This window comes from Apus apus, chromosome 1, assembly GCF_020740795.1.
Source record: "Apus apus isolate bApuApu2 chromosome 1, bApuApu2.pri.cur, whole genome shotgun sequence".
NCBI lineage: Eukaryota > Metazoa > Chordata > Aves > Apodiformes > Apodidae > Apus > Apus apus.
Genome location: NC_067282.1, coordinates 142,169,358 through 142,187,841, shown reverse-complemented (window position 1 = coordinate 142,187,841; position 18,484 = coordinate 142,169,358). Strand labels below are relative to the sequence as shown.

At 41.6% G+C, this 18,484-nt stretch overlaps 1 protein-coding gene across 3 annotated transcripts in view; it reads right to left on the bottom strand.

The window, feature by feature from the left end:
• Positions 1-18,484, bottom strand: part of NINJ2 (ninjurin 2) — a 303,752-nt gene that overhangs the window by 48,415 nt on the left and 236,853 nt on the right. For 2 of the 3 annotated variants that reach the window (XM_051633558.1, XM_051633578.1), the window contains exon 1: positions 1,799-1,923. The exons of the other annotated variant lie outside the window; for it this stretch is intronic. In XM_051633558.1, the coding sequence (XP_051489518.1) occupies positions 1,799-1,831 (33 nt within the window). In that variant the 5' untranslated portion in view covers positions 1,832-1,923. Of the gene's footprint in view, positions 1-1,798; positions 1,924-18,484 lie in introns of those variants that run through there. 3 annotated transcript variants of the gene reach the window in all.

Genomic DNA, 18,484 nt, shown 5'->3' with positions numbered 1-18,484 from the left:
TCTCATCCCTGGAAGTGTTCAAGGCCAGGTTGGATGGGGCTTTGAGCAACCTGGTCTAGTGGAAAGTGTCCCTGCCCATGCAGGCACATTGGAACTAAATGATCTTTAAAGTCCCTTCCAACACAATCCATTCTGTGATTCTATTATTCTGTGTATTTTGTTCTGACTGGTGGCTTAATAAAATCCCTCTAAGGTGTTAAAAGAAAATCTCAGTAGCAAGTTTTCTCTTGTGGCAACCTGTATAGAGGTGGATAGACACATTCCACACCTCCCTGCTCTAGAAGCAGATAGGTATGCACTTTTCAGTTTTGTAACTCAAGGAACCTTTGACCTTCTGGGCTTATTTATTTGAGTATTGTAAAAACTGAGGATCACTTTTGGCTCAAGATGGGTTGAAAGAGAAAAGTTTAAACCCTAAATTTTTCGGAAGTTTATGAGCATTTTATTTGGTGAAGCTATTTTTTTCCATCTATAAAACCTGGACTTTTAATCCACGATAGACCTGAAACTTTCCATAGGGTGGAATGATTTAATATAAAAGAAGTTAATCTAACTTCTTATTTATTATAATTTTCTAGTACTCTTTTCCTCCAGTTCCTGGCTTATTGATTTCTGTATTTCCCCCCTTATTATCTAGTTAGAGGAAAGCCTAACCTCTCTCTTCCTCAGTCCTAAATGGACTACATTTTCACCAACTGTTACAGCTACCTGCATGTCTTCTTCAGTTATTGTGTGTCATATCTGAGCATAACTGTTCCCAGCTCTTAAAAAACTGCCCTGCACCTCATATCTCAGTGGAGATACATTCTGCAGGATCAAGCAGTCTCAGTCTTTCTTTCTAGTTAGGGATAGTGGTCCTGATTATTTCCAAGGGTACAAATCTTTGCATTTTACTTTCCTTGACAGGGGCCAAAGAAATAAAAACTGAGACTCCAGATAGTCTTCTGACTTTCAAGTCTAAGAATGGTTAAGATGATCACAGACAGAAATATCAGTGGCAAAATTTGGACCCTGATGCCAACCCATTCAGGGATGGAAGCTGTGCCCTGGGCAATGTTTCATATTCCTCCCTTCTCCTGAGTTGTTTAAATTGTGAATCTGGACTTGAACTTCTCAAGTTTGACGAGTGTTTGTGATCTGGACTTTTGATTTCATTTAATCTCTAATAGTTTCTGTTTCCAAACCTTTGGGCAGTTGCACTTTCCTAGAACACATGCTGAACACAATAAACACCCTTCTTAAAAAACACAAACACTCAGAAGAGGAACACAGAGAACTGAAAGAGCTTCACTAAGAAGTTTTGTTTCTCTCTAACCCCTACATAGGAAACTCTGGCCCCTGCGCTCCCTCCGCATTTGCTGTATTTATTTCTTTTCCTCCTTTCCAGATTGGGAGCACTTTCTGCCAAACAGAGAAGGGCTTTGTGAGGTGAGGAATGGCTCAGATTTTTTGCAGCTTGTACAGTATGTGCTGCCTCCTTCTGAGAGCTGAAGGCTAACTCCTGCCCCTGCTTCCCCCCTCTTTCTCCCAAGAAGCAATTCTTTTTAGTAATATCCCTCTTCTTATCACCACTCCATTGGAAAAAAGGTCATAACAGCTCCTGACAGAACAAAGCAGAGATCCTGCCACTAGGTTTTCTTCAAAGGAGAACAGAAGAAAAAAGCAGCACAAGGTTTTCAAGTGAAATTGGCTGCCACAGCTGAGGAACAAGTGACAGGAACGGTGGGTATTTCCCCCAAACCGGGAGTCTTCCCTCCCGCCTCTCCCTCCCACAAGTATTTCCCCAAGATGGACTCACTTGAAGATTGATACTCTCCCCTTCTGAGGCCATCCTTTTGCCCCGAGCTCTCTTCCTCTGCTAACAGTGCACGGAGCAGGACACTCTGCACTCCTGGAGGCTCTCCCTTCGCTGGACCAGGACACGCAGCTGCTGGAACAGACCTGCTATTCATCTGCCGGCGGCCGGCCGCCCGCCTTGGCATCAGCTGGGGGGGAGAGAGAGGGGGTGGCAAGGCAATTCTTCATTGTCCGGGCAGTCCGTGGAACAAATGTCCCTCTTAGACTTTCCGTGACACTTGCGTTCATTACGTGTGTGTGCTACCTCTCTGAGCCCAGCTGAGCCTCATGAGCTCACTTGGGCTGGGACGCGGTGATACAGCCAGTGTACCAAGAGGTTCCTGGCATGGGCTGTGCAGCAGCAGCAGCAGCAGCAGCAGCAGCAGTGATCCCGATCTCTCCCTCTCTCCCCAGCACACGGCACAGCATACGGATGAAAAACTAACAGTTGAAGAGATTATGTTGAGAAAGTTGTGCCTGTTAGGTGCTGCTGCAGCACAGATATTGTGACATCGCAGATAAAATTTCCACTCTGGTCTCTTGAAAGTCCCTTCTCCTCATTTTTCTCCTCAGCCAAAATGTTCTTCCTTTCCCCTCCCCAACACTTTTTTTTTTTTTTTTTTTTTTCTTTTCAGTTGAACTTGATAAGTCTGGTTTTAGCTGAAATCAAACCTTGCTTTTTGCTTAAGTTAAAAGCAACTATGAAAGACACTGGAATGGAAACGTGTGTTGCCAGAGTCAAGTCACAGTGTAGGAAAATATGTTGTTATTATTAGGTGGAACCTCCGACAGAAAAATCAGTGTAATACCCTAGATTTTAGAGGAGCTACTCTGTACCACCTGTAGATCAGGGGGGCATGTTTGGCCTTAGAAGGACAATTTCTGTAGTTACAGTATTGTAGAAAATTTATGGTTAGTAATATATTCTGTTTAAACAGTTTAGCCAAATGCACGTTCTAGTACCCCAGCCTGGCTGAAAGTGCTGACGAGTCTGTCAGTAGACGATCGTGTTGCATTGATGTTTCTCAGCAAAAGGCCTCATTTTGCAATGAAAATACCAGTGCTTAGTACTGCAAGTTCATTTGAAAGTGCTGATGAATTTAGCCTCTCCACATTTCTCTCAAACAGCTCTTTTTTTTTTTTTTTTTTTTTAACTTATAGCTGTATAAGCTGAAGCAGCGAGATGCATTTAGAGACTGGGCTAATCTTACACAGGAAAGCAGTGCTAGGATACAGCTCATTTCATCTTCAGAGTCTGGCCTGAGGCTGGAAGCCTCTCAGGAACCATGAGGCTTGCTTCTACAATCAAAAGCCACCCTCATGGTTCCTACTTTTGAATGAAACTTAAGATCTCTGTGTCTTGCTATCACTGAAGTGATTGTTTGAATCACTTCAGGTGAGGGGCAAAGAGGACATCATTGCTACTCTCCAGCACCAGTTGGCTTTATTTTTATTTTTAAATGTAAGGAACGTGTAAATGAAATTCAGCCATCTACTGCTGCTGTTGATTTGCTTTTCTGATGGAAATCTGTATGTTAACTGAAAACTCTCTGTAAGTATAGTATTGCAAAGGTGTTAATAATTACCTGTTTTAATGTCCTTTTCTTAGAATAGTCTATAAAAAGATGCTACAGTTGATCAGTTTATAAATAAATATTGTTTATTAATAAATCATTTACACTGAGAGGGTGTCCACAATGTTTGTTGAGACACTCCTGAGAGTTGAAAGGACTTCATGTTGTGCAGGTCCTTTGTGAACAGGCTTCCAGCAAATCATCCATGAAGCCTGGTCCAAGTTTTTTGAATCCCTGTATGTGCCATAAGCATAGAAACAGGTCCAAAATGCATTGTAGTGGTCAGATAGGAATGAGGTATCTATAATTTTATTTCATAGATAAACAAATATCACCAGTGTATAAATTTCAGACAAGGCCTCAGGATATATAACAATGTGGCCTTTAAAAACTTTTTTTTCTCAGTAGTTTATCTATATACTGTGCCAGGATCTGGTGGTTTTTTTGTTGTTGTTTGGTTTGGGTTTTTTTAACACACTCTCCAGAGAGGTATTGTGAAGAGTAATCTTGCACTACATCCTCATCAGTCAAAAGTTACAGTAACCCTTGTGTCCTTGTAGACACTTGAATCAAACAAAGTTTGCAATGTCCTCCCCCAGGATAACATGAAAGAATCTTTCTGCTGAGCGTATTAGTAGTGGAGGCTGTATCAGTCTCCCTTGAAATGTCTGGAGCCAAACACCTTAGAATGAGTAAACTTCAAACAATGAAATTTCTCTTGGAAGTTATTTGCCTGAGTCATTAATAGCAAAGCTCAGAGCCCAAAAATGTGAGAAGAGAGGGGAGTGGGTTTATTTTTACTTGAATTGCAATAGCTGCCCAAGAAAGGAGGAGTGTCTCAACAAACACAGTTATGACTAAGATTTACTTATTAAATGTGATGACAAAGAACTACAATTTTCAAACTGTCTTTCTAGTAACTGTTAATTAAGATCATAGACTCACAGACTCATAGAATGGTTAAGGTTGGAAGGGACCTTAAAAATCATGAGGTTCCAACCCCCCTGCTATGAGCAGGGACACCTCACACCAGACCAGGCTGCACAAAGACTCCTCCAACCTGGCCTTAAACACCTCCAGGGAAGCGGCTTCCACAGCGTCCCTGGGCAACCTATTCCAGCACCTTACTACCCTCGTGGTGAATTTCTTCCTGATGTCTAACCTAAATGTCCCTTCTCTTAGTTTAAAACCATTATCCCTTGTCCTATCACTACCCTCTCTGGTGAAAAGCCCCTCCCCAGCTTTCCTGTAGGCCCCCTTCAGGTACTGGAATGCTGATGCTGCAAGAATGCACCACTGTAATAGCTCAAAGGTTAAGCTAAAGAAAACAGTCCAACTTCTAAAAGGGTTTGTGTGACATGAGTCACAGCACTCACCAGTTTTAGACTCAGCAACCCCTGAAAATCTCTTCCAGTCTGTTTTTGTAACACAAGAGAAGTGGGAGACCTCAAAAACCTGGCTATACTAATGGATGTTGATTGATTAGAGAGTCCTTCTGTTAATGCATGCTAGAGATGGATGAGGAAAGAGCAGTGTTCTTTGAAGGAAGAGTGGGGAGCATCTAGGGCATGCCAAAGTATGTGATTTCCCTTGCAAGATCAGCCCATGTTAGCTGAGTGTGGAGGGGAGCCTCTGTGGATCAGCCACATTCACTTGGGAGGAGCACGCATGGCCAAGTCGCTTCTTTCCACCCCCATCCTGTTCCTTTATGCCAGCCAAAGGGCTTGTGCAGTCACCCAAGAAACCAGACAGAAGAACATCTTCCAGCTGGAAAAAAAAAAAAAAAAAAGATTAAAAAAAGATTGCAGGCTATTTCTTTGGCTGGGATCAGATCCCTGACCTGGTCTGCCCATAACTGCACAAACAGTTATGCTGGCAGTAGGGAGGGCGTCCGGTGGGAAATGGAAAAAGCAGCTGGGAGTGGAGAAGGGTGGGGACAAGCCGGTTCAAGCAGCATTGCAGTTGAATGTGTAAACACTGCTGCAGTGCTGGTGCCACCCGTGATGCTGGTGCCACCTTTGGGGCTGGCCTCTGCAAAAGGCACACGGGAAGATGGGCTGCAATTCTTGGGCTTCAGCACTAGCCAGCAGAGACTGCTGGCAGCAGAGAGTAGGCCATGTAGTGTGAAGATGGATGGAAGAATACCTCTTCCCCACCACTCAGATTTGTTGCAGTACTCAAGAGAGAACCATAACCAAGACCACAATAGTTTCTATAGGGCAACTACACTTCTAACAGAGCAAATAGCAGGACAACTTCACTTCTTAACTCTACCCAGGCCTTGATTTTGTGTTACAAAAGCAATTTGGTTTTGGTTTTGAGATACCCTTTCTCCATCCTTCATGTTGGACCACCACTGTATCAGGAAAGAAGTATGATACTGATGTATCATGTGTGCACTAACCCAATTATCTGAAAATATATAAATAGAGCTTGACCTGTTTAGCCTTATAGAATGAAAATCAAAAGAGATACTGATGCCAACCATAAATTCACTAAACTGGAAAACTCTAGGGAGAAGGAAATGCAGCATTAGCACAGGAACTAATTAATAAACTTGCCAAGGAAAAATGCTAGGTTAGAAATTAAAGGAAGGTTCTTGGCTGCCTAAGTGCTGATGTTCTGGAGAAGCCAGCCAGAAAGGGTAGCAAGGACAAGCAACCAAACTGGACTGGAGATAGAGTTTGCTGAGTTTACCAAAAGGATTACCTGATGCAGCTGCCTGTGTCAGCCAGGGTCTGACACTGCTAACTGTTCTTGCTAGGTCCTTTTTTATATGTTTCACTGGTGGCTGTCTCTGAAGAGCAAACCTCAGCAATGCTGTATACAGTGCATGCTGCTGCAAAAGTGAAGGCAAGTGACTGGGTAGACAAAGGCCCACTTTTTGATAATTTTTTTTTAGGACCTTTGGTCCCATTGTCTTCCAATTAATAGTATGGTTGTAGCTCCTAGTTGGCAAGACTAACTTCACCCTTTATAGAAGAGGACCACAGAGCATTACCTAGTGTTTGAAAGAGTAATAGTCTTAAGGAAGGCTCTGGAGACAAAGAAAACAAAGATGCAATTCTCCCAGAGGGTGTTAAATGAACATATACTTACCCAATGAATGATTAAACTATACAAAAGCAAGGTTAGAAGGGATTTTAAGGAGTCACCAACTCCTCTTCCTGCTCCAAGAGCACAGCAAGCCAGTGGTACCTGACCTGTTAGCACAGATGTTGCCCCAGCCTGCTTAGAAAGCATTCCAGATGTGGCAATTTCCAAGGCAACCTATTCCAGTGCTTCAGTAACACCATCCTAACAGTTAGAAATGGTTTTGCTCATATCTAATAAAAAAGTCCCTGCTGCAATTTTAGCCAGTTATTCTTATCCTCTCCATGTGGGAGAGAAGAGATTATTTCCTTCCTCTTTGCTGCAGTCGTTTACATTTTTGAGGACTGTTATCATGTCTCTGCTCAGTTTTCTCTATATTTAATAAAACAAAAATTCCTTTGCAGTTTCCTCATAGGTTATATTTCATGGATCTCAGAATGTTCCTGTTGCTCTCTGAACTCTTTCCTGTTGAATTATTGGAGAGTTTTGAACTGCTGACAGTCTGCATTAGCACAGGTGAAAATGGTCATAGGGGTGTGAGAGAAATAATAGAGGAATAATCTATGTGTGTGTTTGGATTGCTAATGGGAGTCTAGAGCACAAACTGTAATTTTTGTGGGGTCTGACCAAGTGTGAGTTTTCTGTCTGTCCTTTAGAGAAAATCACTACTAGAAGGCCAGGACAGATGCTAGACAAGAAAGATTCTTTTAGCATTCTTCAACTTCTTAAAATGTTGTGGTAAGCCACAGTCAGGGTGAGAATAGAGTAAAGGTGGATCGTGCTGTAGGGAGTCCAAGATTACCGCCTGAAGTTCATGTAACCAGCTACTGATATTTCTCAGGAATCCTAGCAGCCCAGGCTTACTTTGTCCCTCAGATGGAGGATATGGAGTGATTAAACCATGTCCCATTTTGAGAATAGTTTCTGAAGCTTGAATGCTCTCTTCTGGATGCTAGGCGGTTGGATTTTGTCTTCCTTAGTAAAAAACTTTCACTGGAAAGGTAGATTAAGAACATTAATTAACACAGGCCTAGCAGGAGAAGATATCACTCAAGAAGCAGGGAGCTCAGTTGAACTACAGCCTAACTGGCAGTTCCCTGAGCTTTTTGAGAGCTTGAGTGGACAAATAACTACCATGTCAACCCTTATCTTCTATACGGGAAGGCGTGCAAGGTTAGAAAAGTGTTATGTGCATTCCAGGATACACCCCCTGCTCTTTAACACCTCAGCCACAGCCTACAGAAATTACAGGTTGCTTCATGCTCTCTTTTCATCTCATTAGTTCAAGCCAGACTGATACTTGGAGACTTTCAACACCAGTGGGTCAGGAGGCACGCACGTGTGTGCCTGCACACACACATGCACATAGGCACGCCCCCGTTACGTGATGCTTATTAACATTACATGCTCTTTTAGAGAGTCATAACACATACTTTTTTTCTGAGTCCTCCAGTGTTTACCAAAACATCTCCTGTGATACTTCGCAGCCTAACACTTGCTGCTATCTACATTTCCTTGTGAATATTTCTACTGACTCCAATGCTTATGGCCTTGGCCCATATCTGACTTCAGCCTCAGCCATGTTTCCCAGCTTTGCTGTGCCTGGCATCTTTGAAAGCCATTTCTAGAGTAATGCTTGGAAAGATCATCTAATTAAGACTCCCTCTTACACGCTCCTTTGCTTTTCTTCTGGAAGTTTCTGAATCTGGCCCTCAGGAACTGGGCAAATTAGAGATCTCCCCTTCTTGCCCCTTTCTGCATTGGCACTTTTCCTGGTGTTCCTCTCTGCTTGAAATGAGTCTTTCCTGGACCTGATCCTGGCAGCAGATCTTGCCATGGCCACATTTTTCATGCTGTGAACAAATGATGTGCACTTCCCTACCTGTCATTTCACCTGTATGATGCCTTCCCAACTACCATTTTGTAGCTTGAACACAATCATGGATTACATACAGACTAAATAATAATATTCTGGTCACTCCTATTTGCTTCAGCTGCAGGTGAATACATTTTGCAGAAAGCAAACAAATTGTCTATAATGAACAACTCCCAAATTCCCTCTCTGTGCTCTCCCTCCTTCTAGTGTCCACCCCCATCTCCTCACCTAATGCTGCAAAGAACTGACCTGAGGAGTAGATCTGGAAATGTTACATTAATGGCATTCTCTTGTGAGATCTTTGTTTGTTCCTATCTTAATGCCACAGACTAAATAGAAAAGAAACCCTCAGTCTTGCTTGCCCTCTCCCTTCCCCCGTCTCTGCCTTCCTGACAGTTTCCAAATAAACCTTGAAACCCACTATCAGTTGTAAAACGTCTAATCAATGAAAGACACAGGAGCCAGTAATATGAAACCCTTTGCCTCAAGATCTTAGCGTTTCTTCCTGAGCTTCAGTCTTTAAGGTCAGGCATTCTAGCTGTTGTTTGGCTTGATGTTCCTTGAATACAAAGTCAAACAAGGGGCAAGCCTGAGTAGGTTATTCCTCTGTTTACAGAGCAAGCAGCATACTGACTTCTGGCAAAGTGGACATTAAAAGGGCATCCTCACCCAGAGAACAGAGAGGGAAAAACAGGGAGAGGTTTTGTATGGCAGGACTTGGAGCATCACTCTCAGTGGGCTGCTTTGCCCCAAATATTGGTGAAATGCAAGACAACTCAAGAAGGAACGACTGCAAGACAGTGAAAGACATACTTTGCAAAGGATTGTTTTAAAAGCAAAGCATGTGGAGAACAGCAAAAGTCAGTGCCTCCTGCCAAGCCCCTTTAAATCCACAGAAAGTCCTCTTGTCTACAGTTAGCTTTACAGCAGCCCTGAAGGGAGACAGCAGGGGAGGGGGAGATTCCACCAATATTTGAAACACGAGAGAGAAGGGCAGTTATTTAAGGAGGTAAAAATACAAGTACAATGGGATGAAATGCAAAACCACAGCACCCAACAATCACACAAAATTTACTGATGTTTTGGCATCATGTCTCTGGGAAGAGGAATACTCATGCTTTTATGATGGTTCTAATTTGATGTGTTTTAGCTCTGAAAAGTGTACAGCAGCAAGACAAAATAATTTATTTTTTATGGTGGAAGGTGCAATTAGGAAATGTAATGCAATTACTGGATCTGTGTCTTGAATGTACTTTTGGTTTCTTGCTGTGGAGTTTCAAGGGAAAACAACTATCAGGCTCAAAAATGGTTTCTGTAGAGACATTTAGGGCTACACTGTTCCTCCCTCCTTCCTCTACAAAAATGGGAAGTAGGAGGTTTAAATCTTTGGTGTCTTCAAACAATTTAGTCAACAGGCAGCTGAGATCTGCTTACATTTTAAAGACAGTCTATTTAGTTAAATTGCCAAGCATTACAAGAATTGTGGTTATGGCAATGCCTCAGGTCAAGACCAGAAATACAAAGTGTAATAATGTATATTATTCAGAAGGTCATGTTACTGAGGACAACCCCCTCTGCAGTCAGAGGAAAGACTTTCTGTGTCTTTAAAGAGCTTAAGAGCAACCATGGACTAATCCAGTAATTATGTGCAAAATATATATTTATTTGCTGTCAAACTCCCATTTTGTGCTGCGAAGTGCAAATCAAAAACTTGTGCTTAATCTGGTTTGACAGGTATTTTACATTATGTGGTGCAGACACAAGAGCTACTAAAGCGTTTTTGCTTTTGCTTTGTCACTTCCTCAGCATTTGTGATATTTGTGAGAAGCCCTTTAAGGAACTTTTGCAGCAAAATTTCCCAGTGGAATAGGAGAATTTCAGGCCTGACAGTGAGTCTTACTTGATGAAAATCACCAGCCTCTACAGTTTTGATTCTGAATCAGACACAAGGATTTCACTGGTGCGGTTCCAAATGCTTTGCTGGAATCCCTCTGATTTACACCCATATGAGATCAGCATCAGGCCCCAGTGTTTTCATTTTCATTTGTTATTCTTGGCCCTTGTGTCCTTTTACCACTGTTGAATACAATGTTCCTAAAACACCAGATGTGCTTGTGAGATGAGGGAATACAGGGGAAAAAAAAAATAAAAAAAATAGATTGCAGGGATTTGCTAAACAACACATGATCTTATTTTGCCCCATAGTCTGGATTCTGGCCTTTTACACCAGTATAACTGCATTTCTTTCTACAGGGCTGCTTCTGATTACCATTAGGAAATGAAGTTATAAACCCTTCCTTGTATAAATACTGTTACAGTATCTCTGTACCTGGATGATTGCATTATGCTCAATATTAGTGTGTATAATGAGTGATGCTTAATATATAACATTGGCCACAGATTTTGTACCAAGTCTGGGTTTTCAATCACTTTTATAATATTTCAATAATTATATCATTTTTTTGTTTCAAAGTATTATGGGCCTTGGTGCTCTTTCACTACAGGCTATTTCAGCTAGTGCTTATGTGCTTGGAGATCTGAAGTATCATAGTTATTACACTTAGTTCATACCAGTTATCACGTAGTTTATACTGGTTAAAACTGATGGGAGATCCAAATCTGCCCCAGTATCCAGATTCCTTTGATGTGGTAGGAAGAACAGGTTTAAATCTGCAGAGTGCTGGCCACTGCAGTCTTGAACAGCATTGAACAAAGTGCTGAGCTTTACTTGAATGAGTAATGTGACCAAACAACCCATCTGCTCTTCAACCTGCACAGCCAAACCCTGTGTGAACAGGGAAGCCAAGGCTGTGGCATGTGATCACCTGCATAAACTGGTGCTTGAACCTGAGGCCTGGCTACCACAGCCAGGCTATAGCAACCTACTCACAAAGTAATTTATTTAAAAGGTCTGAGGCATCTTCACAGATTGTGAAAGTTACAGGGAATTGTCTTCTTCCTTCTTGAAGTCATTCACTCACTGAAGACCAGGCTGCAGGTAAGGGAAAGGAAGGAATGGAAAAAAAACCCACCACAACAAAACAACGAGAGAGCATCAACAGCGTTCTTTCATGTATTCCATAAGAAATTAACTTTCAGTTTGTTAGGGTGTGCTGTTGCTGAAGTATTGTATCTTTACTTAGTCTTTTGGGATGATAAATGTTTTGAAACCTTTTTTAAAGCATTGACAGTTATGCAGGCAGCAACAGTAAATGTAGTACTTCAGAGTCATGTTTTGTTCCCATTTATACCACAGTATATTTAGAGCTGATCACTTGATGTCTGAAATTTACCTCTAATTATCACTGGTACAGATGATGCCTGAGTCAAGCCCAGTGAATATCCACTTTTAGCTGCATCAACTAAGTTGCATTCAGATTAAGCAATGGGAGCAAGATCCAACCCTTCCCTGGATGTGCATGAATAAAAGTATTGGTATTTCCAAGTCACAGTGTGTCAATGCTGGTAAAGCCATGAAGCTGGGGTCTGCCAAGATAGAAAAGAGGGGAAAAAAAGGTGCTACCCTTGATATCAGTTTTGCTTCTTGTGGATCCATAACTGACTCAGCTCCTCTGGCAGAAAGCAAAGGCCTTGTGGCAGACACATTTATTTTGTCTGGTTCTCCAGGCACCAATTCTTTTTACAAGGTACTCAAAATCCAGACAGGGTTAGTCCCTCTTCTCCTAAAAAATATTAGAAAACAGTGTTGGCAGTACTTTCCCTTGAGCCAATCTCCACCATGTTATTTAGCAGGCAGTGTGTTTTATATGGTGATGGCTTTCAGCTCAGAAGGAAAACCAGGGAGTTAAATAATAGTGCCTGTTAAAATCCTGTGTCACTTTCTTTGTAAATCTCTCTTATCCAGACACCACCCTCAATGGATAATTAATTCATCTCTGTCTAAAATTCCTTCTTAATTAAGAACATGATATTCAGTACTTTATGCTTAGATCCCTCAAGTAATACATGCTCTCTTAAATACTACCTTTCAACCCAGAGGTGGCTGAACTGCAATGGTGAGCAAAAGGTTTTTGTGTATACAGTAAGTAATTGGGTGGTGAATTTCACTTGGTGCTTGGGCAGAGGATACAGCATAAATCTCAGTCAATCCTTGGCAGGAGTATATGTGGTCTCTGGATGATGGGTAAAGTGAGAAGGCCAGGAGTATTAAGAATCTAACATAAGCTGAAAGCTTACAGTGAGCATCCTTTCTACTTTTTTCATACTCTTCTTATTTTTCAGTGTTACAAAAAAAAGTGCATTTTAAAAGGTTTTTCTGCTGCCTAAGTAGAAGGTGTCAAAGACATAAAAAAAAAAGAAAAAAAATCTCTGTGGCTTTAAAAAAGCCTTCCCCTCTCTGCTCTCTTATCTGGTGAAGGGGTTGCTCAAAGAATAAAAGACATCATACCTATGGTCATGTTTTGAAAAGTCTACTAAGATGATGGTTCTGTGATGTGAATCTTAGTGACAGGTGACCAAATACCTGTGCTCCAGAAGTTTTAAGGACTTGATTGAAAGATGCTGAAAGTAGTGGGTACATGCCCAGTGATGTAGCCCCAGAACTTTACATTCTGCTATCATGCTTGTGTAATTTCAAAAATTTGCCCTTTATGTTTTAAATCCTCCATTCTAGGACATTACTTATGTATCAGCTTTCCTTTACAAAGTGATTGGGATGTTCCTCAAGGTAGTAAGCAAAGGAAAAATAAATATATGTTATTTTTCAGTCCACCATCTCATGCTTAGTTCTAAGAGAATTTCATGTCTCTAAAAGTGTCAGGTTGATGGTCCAGGCCCAGGCATTCTCCTTTCATCTACAAAGACTTTCTTCCAGCAGCAGAACAAAAGCCTTCTCCATACTGATCCCTGACAGTACATCTTTATACTGAAAAGACTTCAAATGGCAGGCCCTCTAAGTCCTTGATCTGTCTGGCAGCCTCTGTAACAAAGGGGCAAATTTGTGATGGCACTTTTTATGAAACGCTTCTCTAGCAGAAACTCAATTGGGAGTCTCAAATTGTCGCAGAAATCAGTGCTGTCTAATATTATTCACTGGTGTTCTAAAAATAGTTATGATTAGATTATAATAGATAGAAACCCACATAAATTGCTTAGAATACTAACAGTTTATTTTGGAATAAACAGATTTTTTTCCTAGTGACATCTATCATTATGCTAGAAAAAAATTGCTCCCAGGGGAATTTTTTTTTTTTTCATATGGCCATTAAGTAATACGAAGGGCCGTTTGTTTTGGTTTGTTTTTTACAAAAAAAAAAAAAAAAAGCCTGGACTGTAGAAGCCAAGAAATATGATAACAAAAGCATTTCTCACAAATATTACCAATCTCCAATCTGGTTGAAATGCTGACCATGATACCTGATTATATCAGGCAGAGGTGACTGCCCATTGTGTAGGAGTTACAAGGTCACCATGATCTAAACAGGCAAAGGAGAACCCTGGTATATAATCCATAGCAAGCACAAAGCATACAGGGGGTTATGAGTTTGCATGATAAGGTAACCATCTTGCTTATAGGTGCCTGAAACAGAACTTCCATAATCCACTCTTTGTAACTACTCAGCTCAATCCTAACTCACTTTTTTGTTTTCTCTTTATAGTAGAATTACTGCTTCAGGAGCAGTTCTCCCTCCTTGAAAACTAGCTTAGAAATTTGCCCTGTCAGGCAGCACCAGGAAGCTGAATGTAAGCAGCAGCCTTGGAAGCTGGTATTTTATCCTGTTCACCTGCAGACAGAGGCTCTGAGCCTTCACTACCTGTTCCCTGATTTGAAACATCACAACCAGATGTTTTCCTTCATCACTGAGGGTGGCTGGCAGTGTGCATCCCTCACTCAGGAAGGAGAAAAGAGAGCAAAGAAAACAGGATATTTTTATAAGCAGCTTGGATGGAGTGATGTTGATGGAGGAAAGCTCCTGCTCTTTACCATCACAGGACAGTCTTGCCTCCTGCCAGCTTATGATAATGAACACCATAGGCACTCGCCTGAAAGTGTCTCAATTTGAGGTTTTTTCCCCATAATGAATCAAAGGACAGGAACACTTCAACTCATCAAGTAAGAAAGAACCCTGTCATGCTTCAGCCCATGGGGAAGGGCTGCCTTTGTGCTGAACAGTTGGACAGGTCTCTGTGTCCATCCCCTACTGAAGCATTGCATCTTCTCCTCCCTATTTGCATCTCTCATCTGGGACCTGTGCCCTCAGGCAAATCCCCAGCACCTGTGCATTTTTCATTACAGAGCTGGACCAGCTGCTTCTGCCAGCTTCTTAGAGGGCCGGCTTGCCCTGCTATGAGCAGCAGGAGGAGAAGGACAGTGTGTCCTTCTGCCAGACCCTGCCTGAAAAAGAAAGTTGCAGTTTACCTTTCAATAGCCCTAATGCCCTAAGTCCAGGATTTTTTTGAAGGGTGACTTCATACCCAGAGAGAGAGGGCACTGCCAGCAGCACGGGAACACAGAGGAGCAGCCTGCTGTGTGCTGTCTCACTTGTGGAGCAGGGTGTGACAACCATTAGCTCTTCTTCAGAAGGGATGGGGAGAAAGAGAGACATTCCATTCACATCAGAAGATTTTTTTCTCAGGGGTTTTTGCCTCTGCCTAAACGTGTCTGTTTATCTGAAGTGCTCCTGTATTCTTAGCATAACAGAGATCAAATGGGTAATAAAAACAATTACAAAACTGAACTGCAGAGAAGGAATGTAAGGAAACAAAATAGAGCACAACTTTAAAAAAAAAAATTGTATTTTACACTTAAAAATTCCCTCTCAGACCAAAGGCTAGCCAGAAGAACTTTCAAGGAATAGGCAACAAGAGAAGAAGTTAATTGTTATGACTCACAAGTGTACTCACAAGTACACATCATGTTGTACTTTAAAGGTGACTAAAGACTGACCAACAGCACACAGACAACCTAATTTTCTCAGGGAACTATACGGTAGTGGGAGTTCACATTTTGAAAATGCCTTTTGTGAGTTCTCTGCTCAGTGAGCTGCGTGGATTTACTTCAGAGGTTTACACAAGCCTGAAGGCCTCATGAGCTTTGTACTGTCTGTACCAGAGTTCTGAAAGCAAGATCCGTTTTGCTTGGAGTTTTTTTAAATACTTCAACTTGTTTCTCCCGCTACAAAATGTATACTTTCTCCTCAGTTATTTTAGTACAGCTTAGGAGAAGCTTCATAGAAGTCAGTGGCGCTTGTTGTAAAACCTGCCTCGCTGAAACACTGTTTTTTTAAAAAAAAAATTTCCAGCACCATTGGCATTTCCTCCTCCTCCCCAAACCACCTCACCTTTTTCCAGTCATCTATTCTTTTGACTATTATTTTAAGTACACCAGCAACAATATTGATGTAAGTTCAGTCCAGAATGCTTAAAATAATAAAAAACCACAGGCAAACCCTTTGGCTTCTTTTTTGTAGTCAGTGTGGAACTGTGAGTACAAAAGCTGATAGCTGATAATGAGCAACCCTATTGGGAAGGAAGCTGGAACAGCAAGCTGTTTTTGCGGGCTGATCCAAAGTATAAGGAAGTTAATGGATGGCTTTATACTTCAGGCTCCAAGATGATGGGCTGGTATCAGGTTTTAAGAGGATGTATAATAGGCTAATTGTTCCGAACAGATAACAGCAATTTGCAGCTGGATGAGTATAAAGGGGCATTCATTCTGGAATGTTTTTACATGCAGTAAAGCAATTTTTTTACTCTTTAGAAACCTGTTTGCCAAGGAATTTAATACAAGAGAAAATTAATACTTTAGGAAGGGCCGGATTCCTTTAAGTGGGATATGTCCTACCTGTACACCTGACAGTAAAGTAATCTGCTGATTGGAAGAGTAGTTATCCTGTGGTGGCAGGATGTACCATGGAATGTTGCATGCCACCTATGTTACCTGCAGAATTACCAGAAAGGACAAATATAATCAGAATGGCGTGACAATAAGAAAAGCATCATGCAACATAACAAAAATAATTAAACTATTCTCAGTTACTTATCCACAGTCCAATTAGTCTCTGTAGGGATTGCATGAGAGTGATATTTGTCTCAAATGATCTAAAATAAAAGCAGGAAGAAACAGCTAATAATTAACAAGGAAGTTCAAGGGAAAGACCCCCATTATAATGAGGAGTATCTATGGTCATTGAAATTGAAAAACATAGAATGACTGAAAATGAAAGTAATTTGATAACTCTATGGAGAGAAGAAACTCAGATGTTTAAGTCATCACTGGAGCTGAAATGGCAAGCCTGAGCCCTGGCACTAGCTGCAGCCTGTGCTACCCTGCAGACAGCCAAAAGGGAAGCTCCAGCTGCAAGCTCAAGAGTCCAGGATAACAATCGCTTAGAAAAAAAATTGTGCCAAGAATTGTGGCTCCATTACTGCTCCCACCCTAATGCAAAGGATAATAGAATCAGAATGATGCAGATCTGGAAGGGGCCTCAGTAAGTCCTTTCGTTGGTTTCCTGCCCGAAGGCAAAATCAACTGTACTTATGCTATTTCTGGTCAGTGTGTGTCTATCCTTTTCTTAAAGGACTCCACTGATGCAGGCTTTGCAGGCTCAGAGGAGAAGGTAGGTGGTAATGACATTCAAGGCAGGATAGCAGGATAGAAAGTCAGACAGAGGTGGAGAACCAGTTAACCAGGAGGAGCTCGGTGGTAGAGCAAAGGAATGTGATAAAAAGAAGCAAAAAAGTGAAAAATCTCACCCATAAAAATCCGAAGAATATGGAGCATGGGATACAAAAGCCAGAGCAAGACTATTTGTCACGAATTAGTTGAGAAAACATGGAGTTCACACAGCAGGAAGTTAGGTAAGAGAAGGAGGAGTTATGCAGCAGGAAAGGTGGACTAGTGCTGGATGCCCTGAACATGTTATTATTTGATTTAAAAAAAACACTCTTCTTCATGTTGCTTATCCACTGATCCTATGAATATTCATGCAAATGTTACCTTGAAGTCTCTGTAGATACCCAGAGCACACTTTATGAACTGCTATGGTGTAGAGGTGGTTGTTGTAACTGGTAGATCCACGAGTAAGGGTCTCAGGATCAGCACATAAGTGCTGCCATATAAAGTGAGAGAACATTACAGTCAAGTGTGAAAGCCTAGCTAGAGACATGAAGTTCTTTCCTGGGCATCTGCCAGCTAATGCTGCCACTGAGAGATTGCTGCACCATTAGGGAGAACTTCTTTCTAAGATAACGAATTCAATGCATACATTTTTACAAGCAGTTAACATCTACTGAAAATATTAGACCAGGACCGGATGAGGAGAGGAACGTAAGAGAAAGGAGGGCAAAATGGAGGCTGAGCACCTCATCTGGTAGAAACGAGCTTGCTGCCAGTACTAGCTGACTTGACATCATCCATGAAGGGCTGGAGACAAATTGCAGAAGGACATTCTCAGAATTTTGTTTAGGTACTGAACACTCTGTGATTCTAATGTGGTTCAACCAGTTAGGATTATCATATGGAAGTGAAACAACAGGCATCGTTCTACAGCTCCGGCTAAATGGAGTGTCCAGTCTGATTATGGAGGTGATCCCTTTTGGCCTTTAAGTTAATGTAACCTGGAAGTGTTCACAACCAGTCGATAACCCCATTCCCAGCCTCTCCCTGAAATGGAAATTTCCTCAGAAGAACAGTGCTACTTCAAACTTCTGATCCCACCTAACCAGTGCATAGGTTGGCCTGAAGAGCCATTTGGCCTTTGTTAGAACAGGAGAAAATTGGGAAAAGATTAAAACTCCCTAAAATGAGCTGAAGTTACAGGACACAGTAGGTGGCTATTCATTAGCACCATATTGTCTTGACACGGACTGCACACAGGGACAAAAATCCATACCAGATATGGTAAATGAAACAAGTTAGGGTTTTACTTAGTAATATGCTTTTCAAATACACATATCAGCAGAAACAGGCTGAGAAGCTGCATTTTAGAGACACCCCCGCTGTCTGTCTTAAAGGGACTGCACCAGTACTCTAACTGTGTAGGAGCATGACACACTAAAGGTGCCCCAGGTGAGACAGTGATGAGAGAAGCTTGATAATGCTTATCTTACTTCTTAGCAAAGAACAGTACCATACTACATCATC